The sequence below is a fragment of the Eleutherodactylus coqui genome, chromosome 5, assembly GCF_035609145.1.
Source record: "Eleutherodactylus coqui strain aEleCoq1 chromosome 5, aEleCoq1.hap1, whole genome shotgun sequence".
Classification (NCBI taxonomy): Eukaryota; Metazoa; Chordata; class Amphibia; order Anura; family Eleutherodactylidae; genus Eleutherodactylus; species Eleutherodactylus coqui.
This window is the reverse complement of record NC_089841.1, coordinates 219,747,049-219,773,339: the sequence shown is the minus strand read 5'-3', so window position 1 is coordinate 219,773,339 and position 26,291 is coordinate 219,747,049. Positions and strand designations below refer to the sequence as shown.

The following is a 26,291-nucleotide window of genomic DNA, read 5'->3' as shown; positions in this document are numbered from 1 at the left end:
GGGAAAAGTAGTGGCGACTGGGAACTGAGTAGCGCGGGGCCGCGGCCGCCATCATACCTTTGAAAGCCTCCGCTTCCACAACCCTATACGGCAGCATCTCCAGGCTGATAAATTTGGCTATGTGCACGTTTAACGCTTGAGCGTGCGGGTGCGTGGCGGCATACTTGCGCTTGCGCTCCAACACTTGCGCTAGCGACGGCTGGACGGTGCGCTGAGAGACATTGGTGGATGGGGCCGAGCACAGCGGAGGTGAGGGTGTGGGTGCAGGCCAGGAGACGGTAGTGCCTGTGTCCTGAGAGAGGGGTTGGATCTCAGTGGCAGGTTGGGGCACAGGGGGAGAGGCAGCGGTGCAAACCGGAGGCGGTGAACGGCCTTCGGCCCACATTGTGGGGTGCTTGGCCATCATATGTCTGCGCATGCTGGTGGTGGTGGCTCCCCGGCTGATCTTGGTGCGACAAAGGTTGCACACCACTGTTCGTCAGTAGTCTGCACTCTCAGTGAAAAACTGCCAGACCTTTGAGCACCTCGGCCTCTGCAGGGTGGCATGGCGCGAGGGGACGCTTTGGGAAACAGTTGGTGGATTATTCGGTCTGGCCCTGTCTCTTCCAACCTGCCCTGCTGCTGCACTTGCCTCCCCCTCTGAAGACCTGTCCTCAGTAGGCATAGCAAACCAGGTGGGGTCAGTCACCTCATTGTCCTGCTGCTCTTCCTCCGAATCCTCTGTGCGCTCCTCCCTCGGACTTACTCCAATTACTACTACCTGAGTGATAGACAACTGTGTCTCATCGTCATCGTCCTCCTCACCCACTGAAAGCTCTTGAGACAGTTGCCGGAAGTCCCCAGCCTCATCCCCCGGACCCCGGGAACTTTCCAAAGGTTGGGCATCGGTCACGACAAACTCCTCCAGTGGGAGAGGATTTGGAACCATTGCTGCCCATTCTGGGCAGGGGCCCGAGAACAGTTCCAGGGAGTCTGCCTGCTCCTCAGAATGTGTCATTGTAATGGAGTGAGGAGGCTGGGAGGAAGGAGGAGCAGCAGCCAGAGGATTCAGAGTTGCAGCAGTGGACGGCGCAGAATTCTGGGTGGTCGATAGATTGCTGGATGCACTCTCTGCCATCCACAACAGGACCTGCTCACACTGCTCATTTTCTAATAAAGGTCTACCGCGTGGACCCATTAATTGTGAGATGAATGTGGGGACGCCAGAAACGTGCCTCTCTCCTAATCCCGCAGCAGTCGGCTGCGATACACCTGGATCAGGAGCTCGGCCTGTGCCCACACCCTGACTTGGGCCTCCGCGTCCTCGCCCGCGTCCACGTCCTTCACGCCTACCCCTACCCCTCAGCATGCTGTATTACCAGTAGTGCAGAAACAGAACGCTGTAATTAAATGTGCCGCTTATTGGCCTGTGGTTGGAGGCAGACTTCCCTTACGGAACGCACAGCAGATCCAGGAAACAATTTTGCGCCAGCCTGCTGTAACGCTTAGCTGCGTATTAATTAGGACTACTACCCCCAGCAGATAGATACTGTAGGCAGCGTATAATATTATGTATACTGTTTCCCTCTGGCGGGATGACGGCGCTGATGTAACAGAGACAGCAGATCCAGGAAACAATTTTGCGCCAGCCTGCTGTAACGCTTAGCTGCGTATTAATTAGGACTACTACCCCCAGCAGATAGATACTGTAGGCAGCGTATAATATTATGTATACTGTTTCCCTCTGGCGGGATGACGGCGCTGATGTAACAGAGACAGCAGATCCAGGAAACAATTTTGCGCCAGCCTGCTGTAACGCTTAGCTGCCTATTAATTAGGACTACTACCCCCAGCAGATAGATACTGTAGGCAGCGTATAATATTATGTATACTGTTTCCCTCTGGCGGGATGACGGCGCTGATGTAACAGAGACAGCAGATCCAGGAAACAATTTTGCGCCAGCCTGCTGTAACGCTTAGCTGCGTATTAATTAGGACTACTACCCCCAGCAGATAGATACTGTAGGCAGCGTATAATATTATGTATACTGTTTCCCTCTGGCGGGATGACGGCGCTGATGTAACAGAGACAGCAGATCCAGGAAACAATTTTGCGCCAGCCTGCTGTAACGCTTAGCTGCCTATTAATTAGGACTACTACCCCCAGCAGATAGATACTGTAGGCAGCGTATAATATTATGTATACTGTTTCCCTCTGGCGGGATGACGGCGCTGATGTAACAGAGACAGCAGATCCAGGAAACAATTTTGCGCCAGCCTGCTGTAACGCTTAGCTGCGTATTAATTAGGACTACTACCCCCAGCAGATAGATACTGTAGGCAGCGTATAATATTATGTATACTGTTTCCCTCTGGCGGGATGACGGCGCTGATGTAACAGAGACAGCAGATCCAGGAAACAATTTTGCGCCAGCCTGCTGTAACGCTTAGCTGCGTATTAATTAGGACTACTACCCCCAGCAGACACGCAGTGAACTGAAGACGGTCACAGGCAGCCCAAATATAGTATTTTTCCCCAATTTATTGGAAAAAGCCCACTGCCTATATAGCCTGAATATCTCTTTCCCTGCCTCACCAGTACTGGCCCTATACTCTGTACAATGACTGCAGACTGAGGAAGCAATGCTCTGCACGGCCGATATACCAAAAAAAAAAAAAAGTGCAACACTGCAAAAAGCAGCCTCAACAGTACTGCACACGGTCAGATGTGGCTTTAAGAAGGACCGTTGGGGTTCTTGAAGCCTAAAATCACTCCTAACGCTCTCCCTATAGCAGCTCCGGCATCAGCAGCACTTTCCCTGATCTCTGTCAGAATGCATCTGTGGCGAGCCGCGGGAGGGGCCGATTTATATACTCAGGTGACACCTGATCTCGCCAGCCACTCACTGCAGGGGGGTGGTATAGGGCTTGAACGTCGTAGGGGGAAGTTGTAATGCCTTCCCTGTCTTTCTATTGGCCAGAAAAGCGCGCTAACGTCTCAGAGATGAAAGTGAAAGTAACTCGAACATCGCGTGGTGCTCGCCTCTAGTAACGAGCATCTCGAACACGCAAATACTCGAACGAGTATCAAGCTCGGAAGAGTACGTTCGCTCATCTCTAATTTTGCCAAACATAGCAATGGCCATTATGGCCAAACATCTGCACTTTAGTGGTCTTGTCTGTTCAAAGGACATTGTTACAGAAGTCTTGTGATTTGTTAATATGCAATTTTGTAAACTTTAGGCATGTTCCAGAGAGAAGAGGCAACCCTTCCAAACAAGGCCATACTTGTTCAGTCTTTTTCTAATTGCACGGTCATGAACTTGAACATTTAACATGCTAACTGAGGCCTTTACAGTCTGACCATGGGGAGAATTTGCTGCGACATCCACTCTTGGGAAGATTGTCATCTGTCTTAAATGTTTTCTAGTTGCGAATAATCTTTCTTACTATAGAATGTGGGACTCCAAATTGTTTGGAAATGGCCTTATAACCCTTCATAGGTTGACAGACAGCAAAAATTGCTTTTCAAAGATCATTGGTGATGTCTTTCCTCCTTGACATTGTGTTAACGTATGCCTGAATGCTCCAGACCAGCAAACTGCCCAAACATCTACTTTTATAGATGTGGCTACACTTTCTGATGATCAATTAATCAAGGGCATTTGATTAGCAGCACATGGCTGCTACTTACCCTCCTAATTCCCATGGAAGCAGCAAGGGTGTACTAAATTATTCACACACTGCTTCTGTATTTCGGCCTAGTATTAGTTAAGTAATGTCACAGAGTAATTTGTCATCTGTATGTAATATTACACATAAGGACATAATAAAACATATGGTCCTTAAAAGATCCTAAAATTAGGGAATACAGTTTTTCTTCTCACTGTACATCCAGCTTCACCATACAGACAGGTTCCTTTTATATGGCTTGATCTGAGATGGCACTTATACACAGGCCCTTTCAGAAAAACTTTAAAAAAATTCTAAGGGGAGTAAAATGGAAAAAAACAAAACATTACGCCATCTTTCGGTGCATCTTGTTTCTACGGGGCATAAAGTGCAACAAAAAAAAAATGACAACTTTATTCTATGGGAAGTACGATTACTACGATACCAAATTTGCATGTTTTTTTTTTTGCTGTACTAATTTTTTTTCCGAAGACATTTTTAATTTAAAATTATTTTGTGCTGCATCTTCTGCACGCAACAACTTTTATATTTTTCCGTTGACGTAGTTGTGCAAGGGCTCATTTTTTGCGACATCCTGTAGTTTACGTTGGTAGTAGTTCGGAAAACATGCAACTTTTTGATTGCTTTTTATTGCATTTTTTTCTGGGAGACGGGGGTGACCCGAAAAGTGTATTTCTGGCTTTATTTTTTTTCTGGACGACGCTCACCGTGTGGGTAAATAATGCGCTACGTTGATAGATCCGACAGATGCGGCGATACCAAATATGTATTTTTGTTTTAGGATTTAGACCTGCCTGCGGAATGCAACCTGCCCTTGTGCAGGCGGCCTAAGGCTGGGTCGCAGTGGAATGTCCGCAGTGGGCACTGCAATACAGATCAGCTGCGGAATACCTGCCTCCAAACTCGCACCATTTTGTGCCGATGTTCAAGTGTGTTTTATCGCGTATTCCTGTGTGGAATGCATTCCCTCATTGAGGGGAGGTGACTTCTGCAGCGGAAACTGCGATAAAATTGACACGCTGCGAAAGTGAATTCCACACCACATTTCAATTCTCGCACGGGTTTTGTGCAGATTATTTCCGCAGCTTGTGGACAAGATTTTCAAAATCTCACCCACTTTGCTGCTGAGGGTCCACATGGAATTTCCGCCCTGTGTGAACCCCACCTTACAGATACAAAAAACAGCTAGTTATCTTTCCTTAAATTCCTCACTTTTTCCTGAATTGTATCCAGCGATCTCCCAATTTGGCAGCATATGAAGCTCCATCATTTTGTGCTGGATCTGCGACAGGACGGCCGACCGTAGGGTCCAGCGCAGATGTGAAGGCAGCCTTAGTCCAGCTTGACATTACACAGGCTAGATTGGCTTCTGCCTCATTGGGGAAGAGGGGAGTGGGGGTTGCCTTCCTCTGGACCAACAAAGTGGGGTGAAAACTGGCTGAAGTGGATGGACGTTGTCTTTTTTTCCGCCTAGCATACTATGTTACTATATCACGAGGAGAAAGACAACTATTGGATGATGCAGTCGGTCTCCAGATGAGCATGCATCGGACCTCTACTAGACAATAATATTGCCAGTGTACATCTCCTGACGTAGTCTCGGAATCTTGGAGATTTGGAACACATTGTACATCAGTCCTTTTATAATCAAACACCATTTACTAGAAATTGAACCATTCCTTTAATTTCTGCGAAATATTGTTTTGTCCAGATTATTATTATTTTTTTTTTCAAACGGCACCATTTTCTTATCCTGCGAACATTTACACGTTCAGAAGTACAATGGTCTTAGAATAGCAGTTAAGAATCTGTCTCCCTAAGGTTAGTTTCACACAAGCGTGTTATCCTGCGATTTTGTCGCGATAAACCGCCGGCCGAAAATCGCGACAATCTGAAGCATTGGATTCCAATGTATTTGTTTAGATGGGCAATTTTCTGGTGCGTAAAATCTGCTGGACAGAAAAGATCGCGCATACGGAGTGCATTTCGGCCACCCGATTTTACACCAGCCAGAAAAGATAGGCCTTGTCGGAATACGCTTGCTGTTTCAATAGACTCCTATGGGAGCCTATGAGAACCATTAGAAAATGGAAATGGATTTAGTTTAGCAGCAGCTCATGTTGATAAGGTCACTTCCCTCTCCCACAGCTCCCGTAGGCTGGGGAGGGAGCTAAGTATGACTAGCTCTGCTAAGCTCAGCCTCCTCCCGCCACCCCTCTCTTTGTCAGCAAGGGTCAGAAGTTTAGCACACTAGCGTCCATTTACGTCCTGCAGTGTTGGGGTATGTATGAAAAGAGATCACGTGTTTTTTAAACCCAACACCCGTCGGCAACAGCTCCGATAAGCCGCTGTCAATTCTGGGGATGGCCGGGTGTCCCGTGCAGCCCCCGACAATGAGATTGCAGGGAGCTGTGCATTTGTCATGGCTGCCGGAGGCCCCAGGGCTGTCATGGCAGAATGCCTATAAAACCATGCTCGTAAGGTGGCTTGATAGACTGCCTGCCCGATCGCGGTATGATGTAATAATATGGCAAGTTGCTGTCCCCTCTGGAGATTTAAAAAAAAAAAAAAAAAAAAGAAAGTAAGTAAAGATAAAGTTTTGCTAATTATTTTTTAAAATAGTAATAAAAGTTTGAAAAAATGCTTTTGCTTTATTTACAATAGAATCTAAATTAAAAAAAATACATATCTGGTATTGCTGCATCCGCAAACGTCCGATCTATCAAAGTAATGCAATATTTACCCTGCACGGTGAATGCTGTCCGAAAGAAGAAAAAAAAATAAAAAGAATGCAAGAAATGCCCTTTTTTGGTCACCCTGTCTCTAAGAAAAAAAAGCAATAAGAAGCAATCAAAAAATTCTATGTATTCCAAAATTGTACCAACGCAAACTCCAGGACTTCCTGAAAAAACAAACAAAAAAAACAAAACACAGCCCTCGCACAACTATGTTGATGGAGAAATAAAGTTATTGTGTGCAGAAGATCATTTAAAAAAATAATAAAATGCCTTTGAAAAAAAATTCAAGTTGTACAGCAAAAAAACAAAAAAAAAACCAACCTTAGTTTGGTATCGTAGCAATCGTAATCGCCCATACAATAAAGCTATTGTCATTTTTGTTGCAGTTTGTGTGCCATAGAAACAAGACGCACTGAAAGATGGTAGAATGTCGTCTTTTTTTTTTCAGTTTACCCCACTTAAATTTTTTTACGTTTTTCAGTACATTATATGGTACATTAAATAGTACCATTGAAAAATACAACTCATCCCGCAAAAAACAAGCCCTCACACAGAGGATACATAGATTGATAAATAAAAGAGTTACGTTTTGTTTTTTTTAAGCATGGGGAGGAAAAAGCGAAAATGAAATAAAAAGAAAAAAAAAAGGGCGGCATCATTAAGGGGTTAATGCACCTTATCACCCATCACAATGATGGGGTGCATTAAAAAGCGCTGTCACACGCTGTGACATGCGTTGAAAAAGGCTGCTTAAAAATCGAGCAGCCTTTTCTGAACGCACGTGCGAAAGTACAGCGTTTATTACGCGCCCATAGAGAATAGTAGGGCTCTATCGCTCGTAATACGTGGTAAAAAAGGAAGGTACTGCGCTTTTTTTTTTTTTTTACACAAAAGTGAATGGATCAATGAAAATCAATGTACTTTAATTGGATCCATTCACCATGTATTATGCGCGCATAAGACGCCATTAAATTACGCTGCTGTAGGCCTGCCCTTGAGGTGAGTTTCAGTTAGCGTAAAGCCTGTTTCAGTTTAGTTGGGAATATAATCTGGTGTACGGGTTCTTGTGCGTTCCATGTAATGTGAGCTAGGGTTCTGGTCCTGTTTTTGTTACGGCTATGTTTTTCAATTTTATAATAAAAAAAATCTCCAGACTCTTCCAAGACTTCATATGAACCCAGCTTTGGTGGACTCGGAGGTATGCTTGGAATCATTCTTGTCAAAAGGTCCAATGACGGCAAGGGTCCAGCTTCCTCACCGAAGGCATGACGTTTTCTCCTAGGATTTCCCAATACTTGACTGAATCCATCTTGTCCTCCACATGCCGCAGATCTCCAGTGCCAGAGGAAGCAGAGCCTGACTGAGCCACCGCCATGCTCCACTGTAGGCAGGGGGGGGGGGGGGGGGGGTTCTTTTCAGCGTATGCTTCATTCCTCCTCCTCCACATATACCGCTGATCCATAGACCCAAAAAGTCCCAGTTTTGTTACATCACTCCATATAACAGAATCTCAAACATCTGCAGCTTACTTATATGGTTTTGAGCATACTGGTGTTAAATATTCTTGGGCTTTTGGGTCATCAGAGGTCTACTTCTGTAGTTCAGGAATTAAGACCTTTAGCTTTTAGTATGCACCTTAGGCCTCCTGCACAGGGGCGGAAATTCCGCGGCGGGATTTCCCACAAAACCTCCGCCCGTGCCCGCCTACATAGGATTGCCTTCCAAACGCAATCATATGCAGACAGCCACGATTTGTCCACGTGAAAATACACGCGGAAAACAAATCGCAGCATGTTCTATTTCTGTGCGGGTCTCACAGAGGCCCGCACAAAAACGTCATTCCCGGCACGCCAGCTCCGCTTTGCGCATGCGCCGGCTGGGGGGCAGCCGGAACATCACAGAGCCAGAGCTGCGGGAGCAGGCGAGAGCCGCTCTGGTCCCTGAAGGGACACGGATCGGATTCCACTGCGAGAATTCTCACAGGGGATCCGACCCGGCCGTCCGCAAGCGGCCTTATTGTACAAGTGAAAACCTCAGCGCCTCCTGGCACCAATACTTGCTGCAGGACTTTTGGAGTCCCTTAAGGGTTTTTCATCACCTGGCTGCTTGTGGAATCTGGTGGTAGCCGGTGATGGCCTTCTCTTTTGCCGAGTCCATACAATGTAGCCATTGTTCCTTTAACTTTGTACTTGCAAACTAGGCTTCCAACTGTATCTTGAGGAACATTCAGTGCCTTTTGTTATCTTTTTGTATTTTTCTCCTTATTTGTTCAAATCAATGATCTTCTGTTAACTTTGGGACCATTGTCTTGACTTAGCCAAATTTGCAATCAAATGTTACAGCCAGCAAGGCCCCGCCCATTCCAGGTATTTGATGTATTTTCTCTCAAATACACCTGATGCAACTAATGAAGCCCTTGATTAGTGACATCAAGTGTGCTTGAGAACACCTGATTTGCAAATGTGTGCTCTTATGAGGGATTCTATTCAAGGGGGTCGGGGTGTTGAATAATTATGAGACTGCAGTAGTCATTAAAAAAATTTGAAGAAACCACTTGTTATATTAGTTGCACTGAGATATTTAAAGTGTTCTTTGATTTTTTATTTTTTTTTGCAAACTGCTGAAAGTTTTTAAAGGCCCAATGCACATGGGCGTATTTGCATCGCGAAATCCGGAGCCTCCAGATTCCACAGCAAGTACTGCCCATAAACATGCTATTGAAAATCTCTTTTCCATGTCCACGAGCGGAAATCAATTGCAATTTTCCACACAGCATGTTCTATTTCAGCACAGATGACTTCCATTGAAGTCAATGGAAGCCGTCTCATCCGCGGCCCATCCGCAATTGACACTGCGGACAGGCCACGGAATCCGCTCCATTGCCTAGCAATGGCGTGGTATAATCTGCACTGCATGGCAAATCCGCAGCATAGATAAGACGACAGCAGACAGGTACACAGGGAAGGAAGGGGGGAAGTGTCACCGGGTTGGGCACAGGTTCGGATGCCGCATGCCGAATTAGACGTGGTCATGTGCACTCAGCCTAATTTGCAATGAGGGTTGAATTACTTTGATCGCAACTCTACGTGTTACAATTCAAGATACTGAAATATATATGATCAATGCTACCAATAATAAACACAATATATCTGGCTCATCAGGCCATGCTTTTACACCACGCAATTAATGATAAAACTTTCAGAAGTGTTCAAAATTGCATGCGTAAATTCCATGTGCGAACATACAATAACATGGTTTCCATGTTCAAGCAGAATCTAAACTGAAGTGCAACTCCGGTGCAGAATAAAAACTTTACATTGCTCTTAGATCCTCATGTGCAGCACTTTTGGGTCCTTTCTCATCAAAGCTCAGCTGTTTGTGATGCAGCCCTCTCCTCCTTCCTAATCCACTAAGGTAAAGTTAGTATTTTCTGTCTTGTTAAAGGCAATGTGTACCTTTGAACCCTATTTAAATCAGGGTGTTTTTGAAAAAGAAGACTTTTTGAAATTGCTCGGTATTAAAAATGTCTGATTATTTGATTTCTATACTTGTACAGTTTTTTAATGCACTGTAGACTAAAGGAATGAAATCTTAGCAAATTCTGTCAGCCTAAACCAAATGACTCCTCCCCTAGCCTGCTCCCCTGCTGGGAAAGCGCATTCACTGCCTTTCCACTGAGCCATTACAGAGGGTTGTATGACAGCGCTGGGGGATAGTGGAGGAGAGCAAAGAAAGCTAATATTACACAGGGCTCTAATCCACTCTTATTAGCAGTGAGAGGGAATGGACCAGTGGCTAATCAGAGAGTAGAGACAGGGTAGAGATAGCTGTGTAGTATTCAGTGGGTGTGGTTATGCTAAACAGCCTCTGAAAGAGGAGAGGGAGCCCAGTTTGTGTGCATTCATAAGAGACCAGCTGATCCCTGCTTGGAACACCCTGGACCCATAAACTTGAATGTAGGACAGCCTGCAAACAAATATGAGGCTTTCTACATACATGAGAAGGAAAATGAAATGTGAAAAAATAAAAAAAAGATAAGTGCATCATTTTTTTCTGCAGGAACTTCATAAGATGTGTATGTATTTTTTTATGTACAAAAATTTCCATAGTCTTTAGGGATACCGTAAAGGTCCTTTTACACGGGACGAATGTCGGGCAAACGATGCCTGACACTCGTCCCTGTGTCTCCGCGCTTCCATGCTCCTGCACGGGAGCGAGCAGAGCAGGCTGGTTAGTGCAGGAGATTTCTCTCCTCCGCCCCCCTCCATTCACATAACACAGCGGCCGTTCACTACTGAACGGCGGCTGTTTAAACTGCACGATGAGCTTCATCGCTGATCTTTTATGCTGCATATGAAGATCATCAGTAACTGGGTCAGCCCCAAAGGGTGGAGGAAGACTCCTAAAACCACATGGCCATCAATGATGAACAGCCAGTGAAGGCGTCACTCATACCACATGGCACACTCAGCCACATCGTTGCGGTAACCCGGCTGCGCAGCGACTGCAACGTGGAACCACAACCAAAGAAGGTAATAAACCATTGGGAGATTCTAATTTGTAAGGATGTGGACTTGTTTCACAAGCAACACCTGAATGGTTAGCAATTTATTGTCCATTTACACAGGCCGATTAGATTATCAGGCCCAAGCATTCATCTGAACGCTCGTTTATATGAAACGTAAAAAAGTCCAATAATCAGCTGACGAATGAGCAAATGCTCGTTAGTCCGCTCATTTATGCGAGCAAAAAAAAAAAAAAAGCATGCTGCTCAGCTACATGTCTTCCTGTGTAAACGGAGAGTTGTGCAACTAATTAATGACAATTGTATGAGGACAAATGTTCATATTATTGATTGATCCATCTCCATATAGCGGAAAACTTGCCTGTGTACATAACGGTAATGAGCGCAGACCGACATGCTCATCGTCAGTCAGCAGTCGTTAGCACAGAGGAGATCTGCCCATGTAATGGTACATATACACAGAACGAATTTTCGGCCAAACGATGCCCAACAGCTCGTCGCAGTGATGCTTGCTCATGTATTATTACACAGGAGCGAGTATCACTGACATCGCTCAAAGCACAGCTGCAATAGGGGCGAAGCTGGCCGAGGAGCGTTCTCCTCCTGCTCTCCACCCGCCGCCCTTCATTCACAGTAAACAGGCTGCAGTTTGCACTGAACGGTTCGTCGTTCAGTATTCTGCATGCAGAAACTGAACGACTGAGCATTTCTTGTTCAATTGTCCAGTCGCTGTATGCGTTTACACAGGACGATTATCGTTAAAATTCCCATAGGAGGTGGGAACTTGAACAATTCTTAGCGATAATCATTTCGTGTAAAAGAGCCATAAAAGGATCATAACCTCCCCCCCCCCCCCCCCAAAACAGAAAATGTAGCTCATTTTCTGCACAGGCTATACAGATAAACAGTACCTTCAACCACACCCATGATGATTGCTTAAAAGCTCAACTGCTCCACGTATTATAGTACTGTCAATCCAATTATAATACAAAAACGTTAACGCTTCCAAATATATAAACCAACAAAAACTGATCTAAGGGCTTATTTACACGAGCGTATATCGGCTGGCGTTTTCACGGCCGGCCGATATACGCTTCCAGCTGAGCAGTCTCCCCCTCCCCCCCCCCCGCTTCTCTCCTCCCCTCCCCTCCGAGCGGTTTGCAATGGGAGTGGGCAGGACAGGGGCGAAGCTAAGCCCCTGCTTCTTGTCCATAGCCAGCAATTGAAGTGGGTGGGACAGAACAAGTGGGAACAGCTTAGATGGAAGCGTATATCGGCTGGCCGAGAAAACACCGTCCGATGTCCGCTCGTGTAAATAAGCCCTAATACGGATGATTCTTTATTATCTGGAGTTAGAAAATCAAAACCATAAAATATACCGCACAATATATGTACTATACTGCTAAAGAATCTGAGAGCCAATTTAAAAAACTGCTGTTTTACATCTTTCAGTTGAAAGTTCAAGTAACCAAACACAAAGTAGTAGTGTGATCACAGAACCATAATATGCTGCAATGCGAGGGGGCGGGAAGCCATACTACGCCAGATGCCTCTCATTAATTGCGCACATTGGAAAAGACTTGAGAAGAAAAAACAAACTGACTGTAAACATAAAGATTCATATAAGCACGCTGTATGTGCACTATTTTCTCCATACAGACCAATGCATTAAAAGGCTGTTTACAAACAGAGCAATTAATAAATCCACATCTAATAAGTAAAAACACTGACATTTCCCATTGAGATGCAACAGATTAATTTAGAATTAAATCATCCTGATATTTCAAGCAATGTCCATCATGATTAACTTCTACAACTATAGCGATCAGTTATGTAAATGCATCATCCTCCAAATACACAAGTTTTAACATTTGCAGAAAAGTGATGTATTGCGCCCATCAGGCACCAAAAGTAGTATTAATCAAGACGTAAAGTAAGATCTCCACCGAATATCTTAACTAATCCACATTTGTTTATTTGTACAAAAAAGTGCAAACAGCAGAGCGGCTGATGAGTAGTTAAATGACGGCGTTGGTACACTGGCATTACGCATAGGCCCTCGCTGACATTTCCAGCACGCATTGTTCATAAAAACAAGTCACATGGCGGAGGCAGCCACAGCTTAGTGGCTTTTGCAGCTTGTGGGCCGAGTCTTACAGTCTGGTTTAGCCACCAAAATAAGATAGCAACAGGGGTTAAGAATCTTAAAGCGAAAGGATCGTACAAAGGCTTCTTGAGCAATGCAGTATTCATTGGAAGTTTCACAATACTAAAGGCAATAACAGTCGCAAAGAACATGTGCCTGCTTTCTAAACTTCAGCTAATGTATCAATTTTTTCATACTGCGGTCTAGATCTCCTGAAAGTATCCATCCATCCACATAAACTGATACATGAGTTGGTACGGTAAACAGAACGGTGGAGACAAAGTAGCAATAACCAAAACAACAACAACGGATGGAAAACACATCAATCTGTTAATCCACAACAGACCTTTACACCGCAGCCGTTGCTACCATGTAGCTTTCGTTGTGATCGGCATGAGTGGGCAGCCGCAAACCCCCCCATCACAAGTAAGCACTTCGGCCGGAGTACTTCAAAACAGCTAATTAGTTTGCGTTAAAAAAAATACATTTTTTTCCTTTATTTTATGTAAATGAGCGTTAAAGTTTTCCCCGCTGAGTATCTTTCTCCCCTCAACCAATGAAACGACTCATCAGGATACAAAGTGAATGCTTTCTAGGCCTCTCGCTCTCCGCTAGCAAAGTACTTGTGTGTCTGCATGCCAAGTTACGTCTTCTAGGCCTTTCCAGAAAGGAAGTAGAACAGTAGACGTCTAGTTACACATCGATGGGGGTTTGATTCTCCTTATTGAAATCGATTCGTAATCTTAGGAATGTGTTAAATAAGAAGTTCCAATTTACGAAGCGGGGAAGATGGAGAAGAGAATTAGGGGGAAAGGAAGGGGCGACGGAAAAGATGCTAAGCAGCAGAAACAAAGCTGAGGAGCCTAGGAATTCTGCTGGTAGAATGAAACCCACTGCATACTTTAAGACGAGGAGGTCGTCGTACGCTTCGTATGCGAGGAGGCATTTCAAGGGGGAAAAAAAAAAATGCAGAAAAACGGGAAAATAGAGAAAATCTATTTTATTATATGTCAAGAAAGTTGTACTTAAAAGCCCACGGAATAAGATGCACGCGAGGAGGGCGAATGCTTTGTCTCGGAAAGACGCTACGTTAAAAAAAAAAAAAAAAAAAGAGCGCAGGTGCTGCGGGGGTTAAGAACCGTCCGCCTCCGGTCCAGTGAAGGAATGCAGGGAGAAAGGGTTCTCCAAATAGGTAAATAAGCCTTACTTGAGCATAGTATCTCGTAAACTCTGCGAAAGGCCTGAATCGTGGGGGTCAAGTCGAATACATATGTTACACGCACTGCGTCCACGGACGTACTACGTGTAAATAAACTTCCCCTCCATTCGTAGCCCCCCGGGAAAGAGAATTGAGTCACGTACCGCATTACAAAGTTAAAGAATTCTTTGTCCTCTGTTCCAATAGACTTTATTTACCTTCTCGCCCCCCATCGGCGCGGTGTCGTGTGTTATCGCCATGCTATTGTTTACCTGTTTGCCCCGGTAGAAGAGTCGTTGACGGTCCGGGGTGACGTTAAAACTCTCCTGGATCTTTAACCTCAAGCCCTCGATCTTGGTGAGCCTGGAGAGGTCATCGATGGTGCGGGTCTCGGTGCCGTCGATGGTCCTCACCTGGATCCACATCTTGCATGCAAAGCTGTAGGGGTAAATAGAAAGAAATCACCTCTCCTGGTTGTCCTGCTCTGCCTCTAGTAATGTCACCGCTTAATGCATCAGAGTTGGGGATGACAGCAGGAGCAGCAGCAGCACAACAAAGGCGGCAGCGGCTCGGGCTCCCCCGGCAGAGCAGGCGCTGGGAGGAGAGGGGAGCAGCCCGCTATTATCCCCGCTGCTGCTAGTGGTGGAGGCGCCGGGCAGCCATGTCTGAGCGGCTCTGGGAGTGTTTACTAGGAGCTGCTGCTCTCACATGGGGGTCACGGCGCCAAGCTGAAGTCTCGCGTAATGAAAGCGAGGCCGGCCCTCACACACGGGCGGCTGAGGGGAGCTGCTTCTCCCCGCCCTATTCCCGGTGCATGGTGTGCTGTGCTCGTCCCTCGCTCCTCCATGTGCCTTCACCTCCTCCTCCTCCTCCTCCTCTTCCCTTAGGGTACCGTGGGGTATCTGCAGCCCTGGGGGGGGCTCCCATCAGGCAGATATGGCGACGAACGAAAGGCCCTCGTAGACTGAACGATCAGCGTTCGAAAGGGAACGATAAACGTACGCCATAATCGTTTGGCGTAAACATCAGCGTTCCGTTTTAGTCGCGCTCGTTTACCCGTTCTCATTCGCCGAGGCGGCTTTCACACGGCTGTGCATTTGTGAATCAAATCCCGCACGAATATGAACCCCGTTCTTTTGCGGGGAGGCATGGACTACCTTTCCGTGTTTTCGGAGCACGCCGCCCATTGTTCTCATTGCGACAGGAAGGCTCCTGCCCACGGGCGGATATTTGCTGCGGAATCTGCGGCGGTGGGCGTCCGCACCGCGGATCCACAGCATATAGCACCCATAGCATGCGTCATTTTGGCGCGGATTTAGTGCGGACGACTTCCATTGAATCACATTGCAGATTCCGCGTCATCGCTAGGCAATGGCGCAGAAAAAGTAGGACTTTAGTGCGGACCCTCCACAGTACAAAAGAAGAGGATAGCAAGCAGGGATGTGCGGGCGCCGCTGCTGGCAGGGTCGGTTTACGCCGCAGGATTCCACATGTGGAATCCGTCTCTGCCGCGTGTAGGGGGCCCAAGACCGCTATCGCACATGCGTTGCCTAAACACCTTGTTTTGAAACCGCAGCATTTTAACCCCGGTTTTGGGCTGCGTTTTTCAGCACATTCTACTGCGTTTGACAGCGTTTTTTTTAACGCACCCCATCACTGTAATGGGTGGTGAGCTGCACGAAAATAAAGGAGACCACTCAAAATTTGCAGCTTTAGAAATGATGCTTCAAGCGCTGGTCTGCGAAGCCCACTGAAATAAATGGAGGCGTTGTTACGTGTTTAGCGCAGTGTTTTAAATGCCACGCTAATCACGGCGAAAAGCGGACTGTGCAAGAAACACCTGTCAATCCTCCAACGCAGATGTAAGCCGCGCCGGAGGACTGCTGCTTCACAGAAGTGATGGGAGGCGTCTTTCGCCCATCGCCGTGAAAACGTACGCTTGTGAGCGCAATATCGCTGTTTCGCGTGTGTAGGTAGCCTTAGGTCAGCTTCAAACGGACATATGCGCGATTGCACACACCTTAGCGCAATGAACGAGGCTTTTCTCGAACGCACGGCGATGTATTTTACTGCCTGCAGGGCATGTTTATTTGTGCGCAGCAAACGCACGCACGGGTTGAGATGGCTGATTAGTTCCAGATGTGTATTACGCGCGCATTTGTGCACCCTCCCATTGGCTTCTATGAGGACCTTCGGCGTGCAAATACACAGGAACATAGAGTATGTTCTTTCGTGCGGCTGAAATGCACGCGTAAAATACACGAACATATTGAAATTAATGCATTCTGTTCACTGCGTATTGTGAATACACGCCCACATATGTTTGTGTGAAGCCATTTGATGACTCGGATTTTGTCCCGTTTTGCGGCCGTGAAAATCACGGCCGCAAAACATAGCGGGACAAAACCATTGATTTCAATGGTTTGATTTTGACTAGCGGGGTTCCCACGCGATAATACTATGCGTGAGAAAATCTAGCACTTACCCTATCTTTCTCGCACGTAGTTTTTACTTGACCTATCTTCCCGTTCATGCGCAAATACGCTCCGTAGCGGGCAAACGTATTTGCGCATGTGCCCATCTGTTGATATTCTGTGTATATATAAGGACTTAAATGACTGAATAATTTTTTGTTTGCCCGAGCCAACGATGTATCTGCCCATATAAATGGCTGCACAAGCGAACTCGGACGTCATTCGCTCGTTCAAACGATAATCGTTTTGTGTAAACGGACCCCAATTCCTAGAAGCAGATCGAGGAATACGGTGTAGTGGAGTAGTTCACTGCTCTCCTGTTTCACAGAAAGGCGGCAGAATATTTTAGTGTTTTTGCACGTGTGCTGAAAGAAATTTTTTGTATATCCGCCAGGCAAGTATAGTATTATTACTATGCATTTTATAGTGATGTTAATTTGAGGGCGTTGTACTACGAGTACAGGAGCTCAGAGGAGTATACCGGGCTTAACAATTGATGTCATCCAACAAAACACAAGGAATAAATGGCCAAAAAGAATAAAAACTAAAAATTTTATTAATATCAAATATAAAATTGTATAATAGTTACACATCGAAACGTAACAGAAACCAAAGACAGTGAGGAGCAAAACTGGCAATAACACCGAGAAACCACAGTAAGGCTAATTTCACATGGGCGAGTGCGATGTCGGACCGTGAAACTTGTCCCGATCCTGTGCTCATGTGATTTCCGAGCAGATGCGACACATCACTTCAGGGAAGTAGCGGTCGCAGAGTGTTTCCCATCTTTTTCAATGTGAAACCTCACATCGCACTCGCATGCACCTCGCATCCCGTGCAATGCTTTGCTGGCCCCATTAAAAAAAATGGGTGACATGTTCCGGGGAATGCCCAAAGATAGGACATGCTACAAAAAAAAAAAATTGCTTATTTGTATGACCCCATTCAAAAGAATGGGGTTCATATTTCGCACTGCGATTTTCTCGCCTGTGTGTAAGGATGGTTTCACATCTGCGCTAGAACCTTCATTTGGAGGTGCCATCACTGATCCGGCACAAAATACCAAAAGAAAACGCACTGCAAGCAATTTTTCTTCTGGTAAAATGCTGGGCAGCTGAGCAGTGTGTGACGCGCATGCAGTCGAGCCGCGCGTGCCGAGTGTGATGCGCATGCATCAGCCGAGCTGCGCATGCCTCTGTGACGCGCATGCAGCCATGCTGCGTGTGCCGTGTGTGACACACATGCAGCGAAGCGGGCCATGTGTGACGCGTATGCAGCAGTGTGTCCCGCGCATGAAGCCGAGCCGCGCGCGCCCTGTGTCCCGCGCATGAAGCCGAGCCGCGCGCGCCCTGTGTCCCGCGCATGAAGCCGAGCCGCGCGCGCCCTGTGTCCCGCGCATGAAGCCGAGCCGCGCGCCCTGTGTCACGCGCATGAAGCCGAGCCGTGCGTGCCCTGTGTCACACGCATGAAGCCGAGCTGCGCGTGCTCTGTGTCACGCGCATGAAGCCAACCGCGCGTGCCCTGTGTCACAAGCATGAAGCCAAACCACGCGTGCCCTGAAGCCAAGCTGCGCGTAAAGTGCATGATGCGCATGCGGCAGGGCCGCGCGGGCAGTGTGTGACACCGCATGCTGCAGAGCCGCGCGTGCAGTGTGCGACGCACATAAAGCTGAGCCGAGTGTGCAATGTGCAACGCGCATGAAGCTAAGCCGCACGTGCAATGTGCGACGCGCAGGAAGCTGAGCCGCACGTGTAGTGTGCGACGCGCAGGAAGCTGAGCCGCACGTGTAGTGTGCGACGCGCAGGAAGCTGAGCCGCACGTGTAGTGTGCGACGCGCAGGAAGCTGAGCCGCACGTGTAGTGTGCGACGCGCAGGAAGCTGAGCCGCACGTGTAGTGTGCGAAGTGCAGGAAGCTGAGCCACACGTGCAGTGTGTGATGCGCAAGTGGCAGAGCTGTGTGTGATGCTCATGTAGCAGAACCGTGTGTTTGACTCGCGCATGTAATCAATGGCTGGGACGTTATCATATGTCCTAAAATAGCATCTGTGTGCTTACAACTCAAATCCCTTTCACTATATTATATAAGTCCATTACCCACTGCGTCACCAGAAAACTGGTACTATAATTTCCTAATAATTACTAGTCTGTTAGAATAAATTGGTATCCAGAGCATGGAGCTGCTGCTCTGTTTCAACTGATAGCGGCTTGATAAAGACCTTAAATGGTCGAAACGTTGCCTGTATGTCTATCTTGGAACAATAAAGGAACACGTATCAAGGAAAGCGCCTTGCGCACCGTCCAAGACCATATAGATATAAAAATATAATTCAACTCACCCGGTGCTCAGCGTGCCACCTGGTGGTGACCTGCTTGCACCATGAATCCAAGTAAGTATATATTGGTATCTTTCAGAGGTTTCACGATATCCAGTTCCCTGGAGAGCTGCAGACCAAGTAATACTCCAGCCTTAATTAACAAAGACCGGGTGAGGAGTAAGATGGAGGTGAAAAACTTTTTCTGCGCTTCTTTCTAGAAGTTGCCTCGTTTTCCAAAAGGAACAAGATTGCCCAAGTCCAAAATAGAGGTTTAATAATAATCTTTATTCTAATAGCGCCAACTTATTCCGCAGCGCTTTCAGGCATCGATAAATGCAAAACAATACAACAATTACAATGTGAGGTACATTGGGTTAGACATAAATGGGTTGAGGGTAGTACAGGAGGTGCAAGGGTTGGGGGGGGACAAGGCATGGGGAACACAAGCAATAGGGAATTTCATGTGCAAATCAATTATTAGAAGGCAAACGGGGTGGGGCACCATAGGGAGGGGCAGGGGACTAGGTCAGGAGATTTGGTATGCTTCCCTGAAGAGATGCGTTTTTAAGGCACGTCTGAAATTTCGTGCATCAGGAATTGTCCGGATGCCTTGGGGTAGAGCGTTCCAGGGGATGGGTGCTGCTCTGGTGAAGTCCTGTAGGCGAGCATTTGAGGTTCGTATTACAGGGGTGTTTAGTCTGTGTTAGCGGATCAGAGTGAGCTGGCTGGGTGGTGTACTGACAGTAGGGAGGCGATGTATGGTGGCGCAGCGCCATGCAGAGCTTTGTGAGTGAGGTAGAGGAGTTTAAATTTAGTTCCGCAGTGGATGGGCAGCCAATGCAGCGACTGGCATAGTGCAGAGGCGTCTGAATAACGACTGGATAGAAAAATGAGTCTAGCTGCTGCATTTAGAATGGATTAGACTGGAGAGAGTCTGATGCGGGGGAGGCTGATGAGTAACAAGTAAGCCGGGAGTGTCTTTAGCGTGTTCATGGTTAGGAACGGACGTATTTTAGCAATATTTCTGAGGTGCATGTGACATGTTTGGGCCAGAGATTGGATATGAGGGGTAATGGAGAGGTCAGAGTCCAGTGTGACCTTAAGACATCGGGCATGCCGTCTGGGGGTTATGATGGTGCCAGACACTGGAATGAAAATGTTGAGGGGAGGTCGGTTGAAAGGGGGAAAGACAAAGGTCAGTTTTAGAGAGGTTTAGTTTGAGAAAAAGGGAGGACATAGTGTTAAAGACAGCAGACAGACAGTCGGTGAGAATTTGGAGGAATGGTCCAGAGATCTCACGAGAGGAGGTGTATAGTTGGGTGTCGTCAGCGTAGCGATGGTATTGGAGGCCACATTTGTGGATTGTTTGTCCAATTGGGGCAGTACAGATAGAGAAGAGAAGGGGACCAAGGACCGAGCCCTGGGGTACCCCAATAGCGAGAGGAAGTGGAGCAGAGATAGAACCAGCAAAGGAAACACTGAAAGAGCGGTCAGAAAGGTAGGAAGAGAACCAGGAGAGAGCAGTATCCTTTAGACCAATAGAGCAGAGCATAGTGAGAAGGTGGTTATGGTTGGCAGTGTCAAATGCAGCAGACAGGTCAAGGAGGATTAGTAGGGAGTAGTCACCTCTCGACTTTGCAGTCATCAGGTCATTTGTTACTTTTGTAAGGACAGTTTCGGTCGAGTGTAGAGGGCAGAAACCAGACTGGAGGGGGTCGAGGAGTGAGTTGTCAGAGAGAAAGCGTGTAAGGCGGGAGTAGACCAGGCGTTCTAGTAATTTAGAGATGAAGGGGAGGTTTGAGACGGGTCGGTAGTTTGTAGCATCAGTTGGGTCCAGGGTTGGTTTTTTAAGCAGAGGGGATATGGTGGAGTGTTTAAATGAGGAGGGGAAAGTGGCAGATGTTAGAGAGAGGTTGCAGATTGTGGTGAGGTGAGTAATGAGAGCTGGGGAAAGGGAGCGGAGGAGGTGAGAGGGGAAAGAGTCGCTAGCACAGGTGGTGGGGCGGGCAGGTGGTGAAGACTTCCTCCTCTGTCGTTGGTTCTAACGTAGATAGATATTAAATAAATAAAATCCGGAGGTGATTTACCTCTTTTTTAAAAGACAAACAATACATCCAATATGCACATGGGGATTGAGCTCTTTATGCTCCGTCACGCAGTCCGTATGGAAAGCAAACAGTGGAGCGCAACGTGTGCTCCATAGCATAGAAGTATGCATATTGGATGTATTGTTTGGTTTTTTTTAAAAAGAGGTAAATCGCCTCCAGATTTTATTTATTTAATAAACCTCTATTTTGGACTTGGGCCATCTTGATCCCTTTGAAAAACGAGGCAACTCCTATAAAGAAGCGCAGAAAAAGGTTTTTCACCTCTTCATCTTGGAACAATAAAGGCTCTTTTTAAATGAAAACATTTGCACCATTCATGCTGTCATATTCCAAACTATCTTGAGTTACTGTTTGGGTTGACGGTTCACAACCCTACGTTGGCTGTGCATTGATTTGTGTTATGGAGTAATCCCCTCCCCTCCCGACTGCATTTGTTGGGGTTTAGAGAATGCTGCTGGATATCTCATACTTTAGAATAAATTGGGCAGTCACAATACTGAATAATAATACATATATTGACAATGCCCCAAATTGATAATAAGCATATAGCCTTATAATCCTACACAAGTCTAGGGAACCAAGGACAATCATAGAATCCAAAATAGACTAATTGACCTTGTTTCATAAACCTGAGCAACATGACTCATGCTTACCCGGACTCATATTGTGGTCCCTGGTCCAGAAATGCCAGTCATGAAAGTATTCCTCTGGATGGGTCATCGGTGGTAGTTCGATGTGAATCCCAAGTGGTGGATCCCTGTTGATCAATTGATCATCCGGCTCGCTGTCACTGCAGGACGTCATCATCTATGGACAGGAGAGGAAGTGAAAGCTCTGGCTTCACTCCCATTGAAATCTTCTATCACACTTTCTCCTCATCATGGTCAGGACAGGACGTTCCGTTCTGACCATAAGAGCAGCAGGAAGTGTAATGGAAGCGCGGCTCTCCCTTTGATTTTAATAGGAGTGAATCAGTTTTCACTTTCTCCCCTAGATGTTCATAGATGACAATGTCCTGCCCCGCTGCAGTGACAGCGAGACAGACGATCAGCTGATGGACAAGGATCCCGAACTACTAGTAGTGACCCAGGCCCATTTACACAAAACGATTATCACTCAAAGTTCATTCAAACGAGCAAACGTGAGCGATAATAATTACATGCAAGCGTGAAGCTATCGTGCACTATTCCTTCACTTGTCGTTTACCGCAGCGTTTCAGCCTGCATCAAAATAGTAGTTAGTTTGTTTGCTTGTCGTTAGGTTTAAGGCCACTTTCACACCGGCGACAAAATCGTGCGATTTTTCTTGCGATGGGACAGTGCTACAAATTGCGTATATGTGAAGCCATACTTTCCAATGGGTTCCTTCACATTAGACCGCTTCCACAAGGGCGATTTTGTTGCAATGCGACAGTGCTACAAATCGCATGCATGGTTTCCTATGGGTTCTTCCACACAAGCAATGTTTTGTAGCCTGGGATATTGCAAGATTACAAAATCGCAGCATGCTCTATAGAGCCGTGATTTGCGAGGTTTTGTAGCCTATGTTTTCCTATGGAGCCTTCCTATGTGTTGCATCGCATGAAAATGTGGTTGCAGCTTTTACAGTAGAAAGTCTTACTGTTAGAGCCCTAAAATAAGCCCCATCTGCCTTTAAAAAACCAATACCTCGCCTAACAGTCGCTGTCCGCTGCAGCGCACTTCTTCTCTGTGTCTCCGGCCCATTTGCTTGTGGTTTTCCCCCAGCACTTACTGGTCAGGGGTTCAAAAACTTCGCCTCCAGGAAGTGCTGCCTTTGATTGTTTCTTGAGCGCCGCGACTCAGACAATCACTGCAGCGTTCGATGAACTAATCACAGCCATTCAATGCGCCTGTTAGGTGATGTATTGTGTTGTGTGTTTTTTGTTTTTTTTAAAGTGCAGCCAGGGCTCATTCTCAGCACAATCACGATATTGCCACGAGAAGACGCAGCAATATCGCATAGAACACAGATGCAATATTGCTGCAATTTTCTCACAGTAATATCGCTGTCGCCCGTGTGAGAGAGGCCTTAAGGGTATTCATTCAGTCTTTCAAATGGACTTGAGGGGACTGGTAATTGTTTGCCTACCTAAACACAATGACTCCTGTGGCAGTAGACAATGGCTTTCTTTGCACTAATTAAAAACCTCCCACTAGAGATCCTTCCTATAAACACAGGCCCAAGATCAGCAAACAACATATACAGGGTTTATATAGCTAATTAGGGAAATAGCAAGGATTTCAAACCATTATCTTTACGTGCAAACGCTCAACATTTGAAAGCAAAAAATACGTTGACTCGTTCATTCATTGAAACGACAATCGTTGCGTGTCACGCAAGGCTCACTCCATTGGATTTGAATTTCAGATTCTGTGATCGTCATTTGAGCTTTTGATACAAAAGTGGAAGAAAAATCGCATCATGCTCTATTGTACTGCAGATTCCACGTGTATGAGCCCCATCGGTTTCTATGGATGTGTTTGAAACATTGCGTATGGGCGCAGGTTCGTATGCACTTTGCTAGGAGACCAAATAAATGGGATAAAGAAAGCAGGAATTTGTGGGCAGACAATGCAGGACAGTTTGGGGGGCAGCACCCCATCCAGACTGCTGTCTGCAACCTCCGCTTCTTCTGGGCTCTTCTTCCACAAGAATAAGGCCTCATGTCCACGGGTGGCTCAGATTCTGCATGCGAGAGTCAGCAGCGGAATCCAACCCTGTCTGTGGCCAGTGACCGCACTTACCTGTCCGGGTCTTCTTTTATCTGTACTGCAGATGGGTGCAGAAATGCCAGTATAGACAATACAGTTTTTTGTTTTTTTTTAACTTCTGCTTTTCCACGGAATCCGTGGCCCGTCCGCAGTGTCAGCTGTGAATGGGCCGTGGATCGGACGCTCTCATGGACTTCAACGGAAACCGTCCATGCGGGAACCGCACTAAAAATAAATGGAGCATGCTGTGATTTGTTTTCCGGACCAAAAGATTTGCAAAACAAATCTGCAGGTGCGGACGCCCATGCTTCCCTATGGGCAGCTTGAATTGCAGATCTTCCACAAAACAAATCCGCCTGTGGACATTGGGCCTAAGTGCTTGTTTTTTTTTTAAGTGCTTTATACTACTTCCAAAAAAGTAGTATAAACCAGCCAAGCCCAGAGAGCAGTATCCTGTCCTAAAGGCTCTCAGAACATCTCGCCACAACAGCACAAGGGAATGTCGCATGGGGGATAGAAGAGAGTTTCCAGGGGGTTTGACAACTGCCTGATGTCATTCCCTGCTTCCATTCATTTTTCCACACGGACGATACACTGTCTATTCGTGTGGAAAAACATACGCATCTGCAACCATGCGCAATTCGCTTCAGTGGTTATACGCAGGTCATATGCTGCAGATATACACTTGTGGAATATGACCTGATCATGTGAGCCCGATCTTTTTCTGTTATATTGTTTTTATGCTAATTAGTAACGCCATGGCTTTGTGTGTGTGTGTATTTTATATATTTGCAAATATCTCGTTCACATGCTGCCGATAGTCCGCTGCGGGCAAGCCGCGCTGAAACTGATGTGCAATGCGGAATTCAAAGCCACAACAGGTCAATTGTTCTAGGGGGAGAGAGTTCCACAGCAGAATACAGGCTGAAAAGCCACTTCAAAACCCACAGATTTTTGCTGCAGAAATCTTGTGGAATTTTAGTGTGGTCCTGCGGCGGACATTCTGCGAGATTTCCATCCCATATGACCCCAGCCTTCCACAACAAAGTTTGTGTCCAACTCTGCCAGCTGTGTGTCTCACCCTGGTTGTCTGACCTACTATACATACAACAGCCCTCTCAAACAGTCAGGCCTGGCACCCAAAACTTCACAAGCAATAAAACTGCACAGGGTGCGAACCTTAGCCCACTGTGCACCATGGTCACTGCCATATGATTCCTACATACCTTTTACATAATCTCTCTGCAAGAATGGGAGCCACAACTGAGGGTCTCACCCCTCTTCTTAAGGAGCACTCTCAGCTGGAGTATAATCAGCCAGCTCCAAAGCACCCACCACTTTCCTGAAATATGGCTCTCTTTTGATTCAACCACTTCACTACAATGGCTCCTCTTCTACAAGATACAGGTTTCTTCAGATATTTTGTTATACCATGCCTGATGAAGAAACCTAAGGGCTAACTCACTAATACAGAGTACACAGTTAAAGACACAGGTAACGTGCATATTTATTGCGCGTTTTAAATCCCCTATCTATCTATCTATCTATAAGGTGAAAGCCATGACTGACTGGCCACAAATTCTCTAACTTCCCGATGTGGTATAAACATGAAATTTTGCACGACCATTCTTTAGGTCCTAAATAGGATAAGTAAAGGGGTCACAACTTGAAAATTCAATGCTAAGTGCAAAATGATTGGCACCTCTGTGTAATGTACCTATTATAATTCTCTCACTTCCCGGTGTGGTACAAACATGAAATTTGGCATGACCATTCTTTAGGTCATAAGTAGGATAAGTAAAGGGGTCACAACTCGAAAAAATTTGAAGCTAAGTGCAAAACTATTGGCACCCCTGTGTAATGTACCTATTCTAATTTACTTACTTCCGGTTGTCCAATTGGCACAACCATTCTTTAGGTCCTAAATAGGATAAGTACAAGGGTCAAAACTCACAAATTCAATGCTAATTGCAAAAGTATTGGCACCTCTATAATGTAACTTCCCGCTGTCGTACAAGTATGAAATTTGGCATGACCATTCTTTAGGTCCTAAATAGGAAAAGTAAGGTGGTCACAAGCAGATTATTCAATGCAAAAGTAAGTGCACCCCTATCTAATGTAACTTCCCGGTGTCGTACAAGCGTGAAATTTGTGCAAAAAGGAGGGGGGGGGGCGTATTCTGGAGAGGGACATGTAGCCTGAGGAAAATCTAATTCTCCTCTATATGTATACATATTTTATTTCTTGGTTAATCTAAAGTAACCTTGACTTCATAAATTTTGCATGCGAACAACAGGTAAACACCTGTATCAAATTAACTCAGGCAAAGCAGGGTATATCACTCTATTTTAGAGTGTTTCAGTATTTTTTTTTTTTAACACCC

At 46.1% G+C, this 26,291-nt stretch overlaps 1 protein-coding gene across 1 annotated transcript in view; it reads right to left on the bottom strand.

Annotated features, from left to right (window-relative positions):
• UHRF2 (ubiquitin like with PHD and ring finger domains 2) overlaps window positions 1–15,030 on the bottom strand; it is a 102,074-nt gene extending 87,044 nt beyond the window's left edge. Inside the window, exon 1 of the mRNA XM_066604253.1 lies at window positions 14,552–15,030. Coding sequence (XP_066460350.1) covers window positions 14,552–14,704 — 153 coding nt within the window. The 5' untranslated portion in view covers window positions 14,705–15,030. The remainder of the gene's footprint in view (window positions 1–14,551) is intronic.
• Between the last annotated feature and the right edge of the window lie 11,261 nt (window positions 15,031–26,291).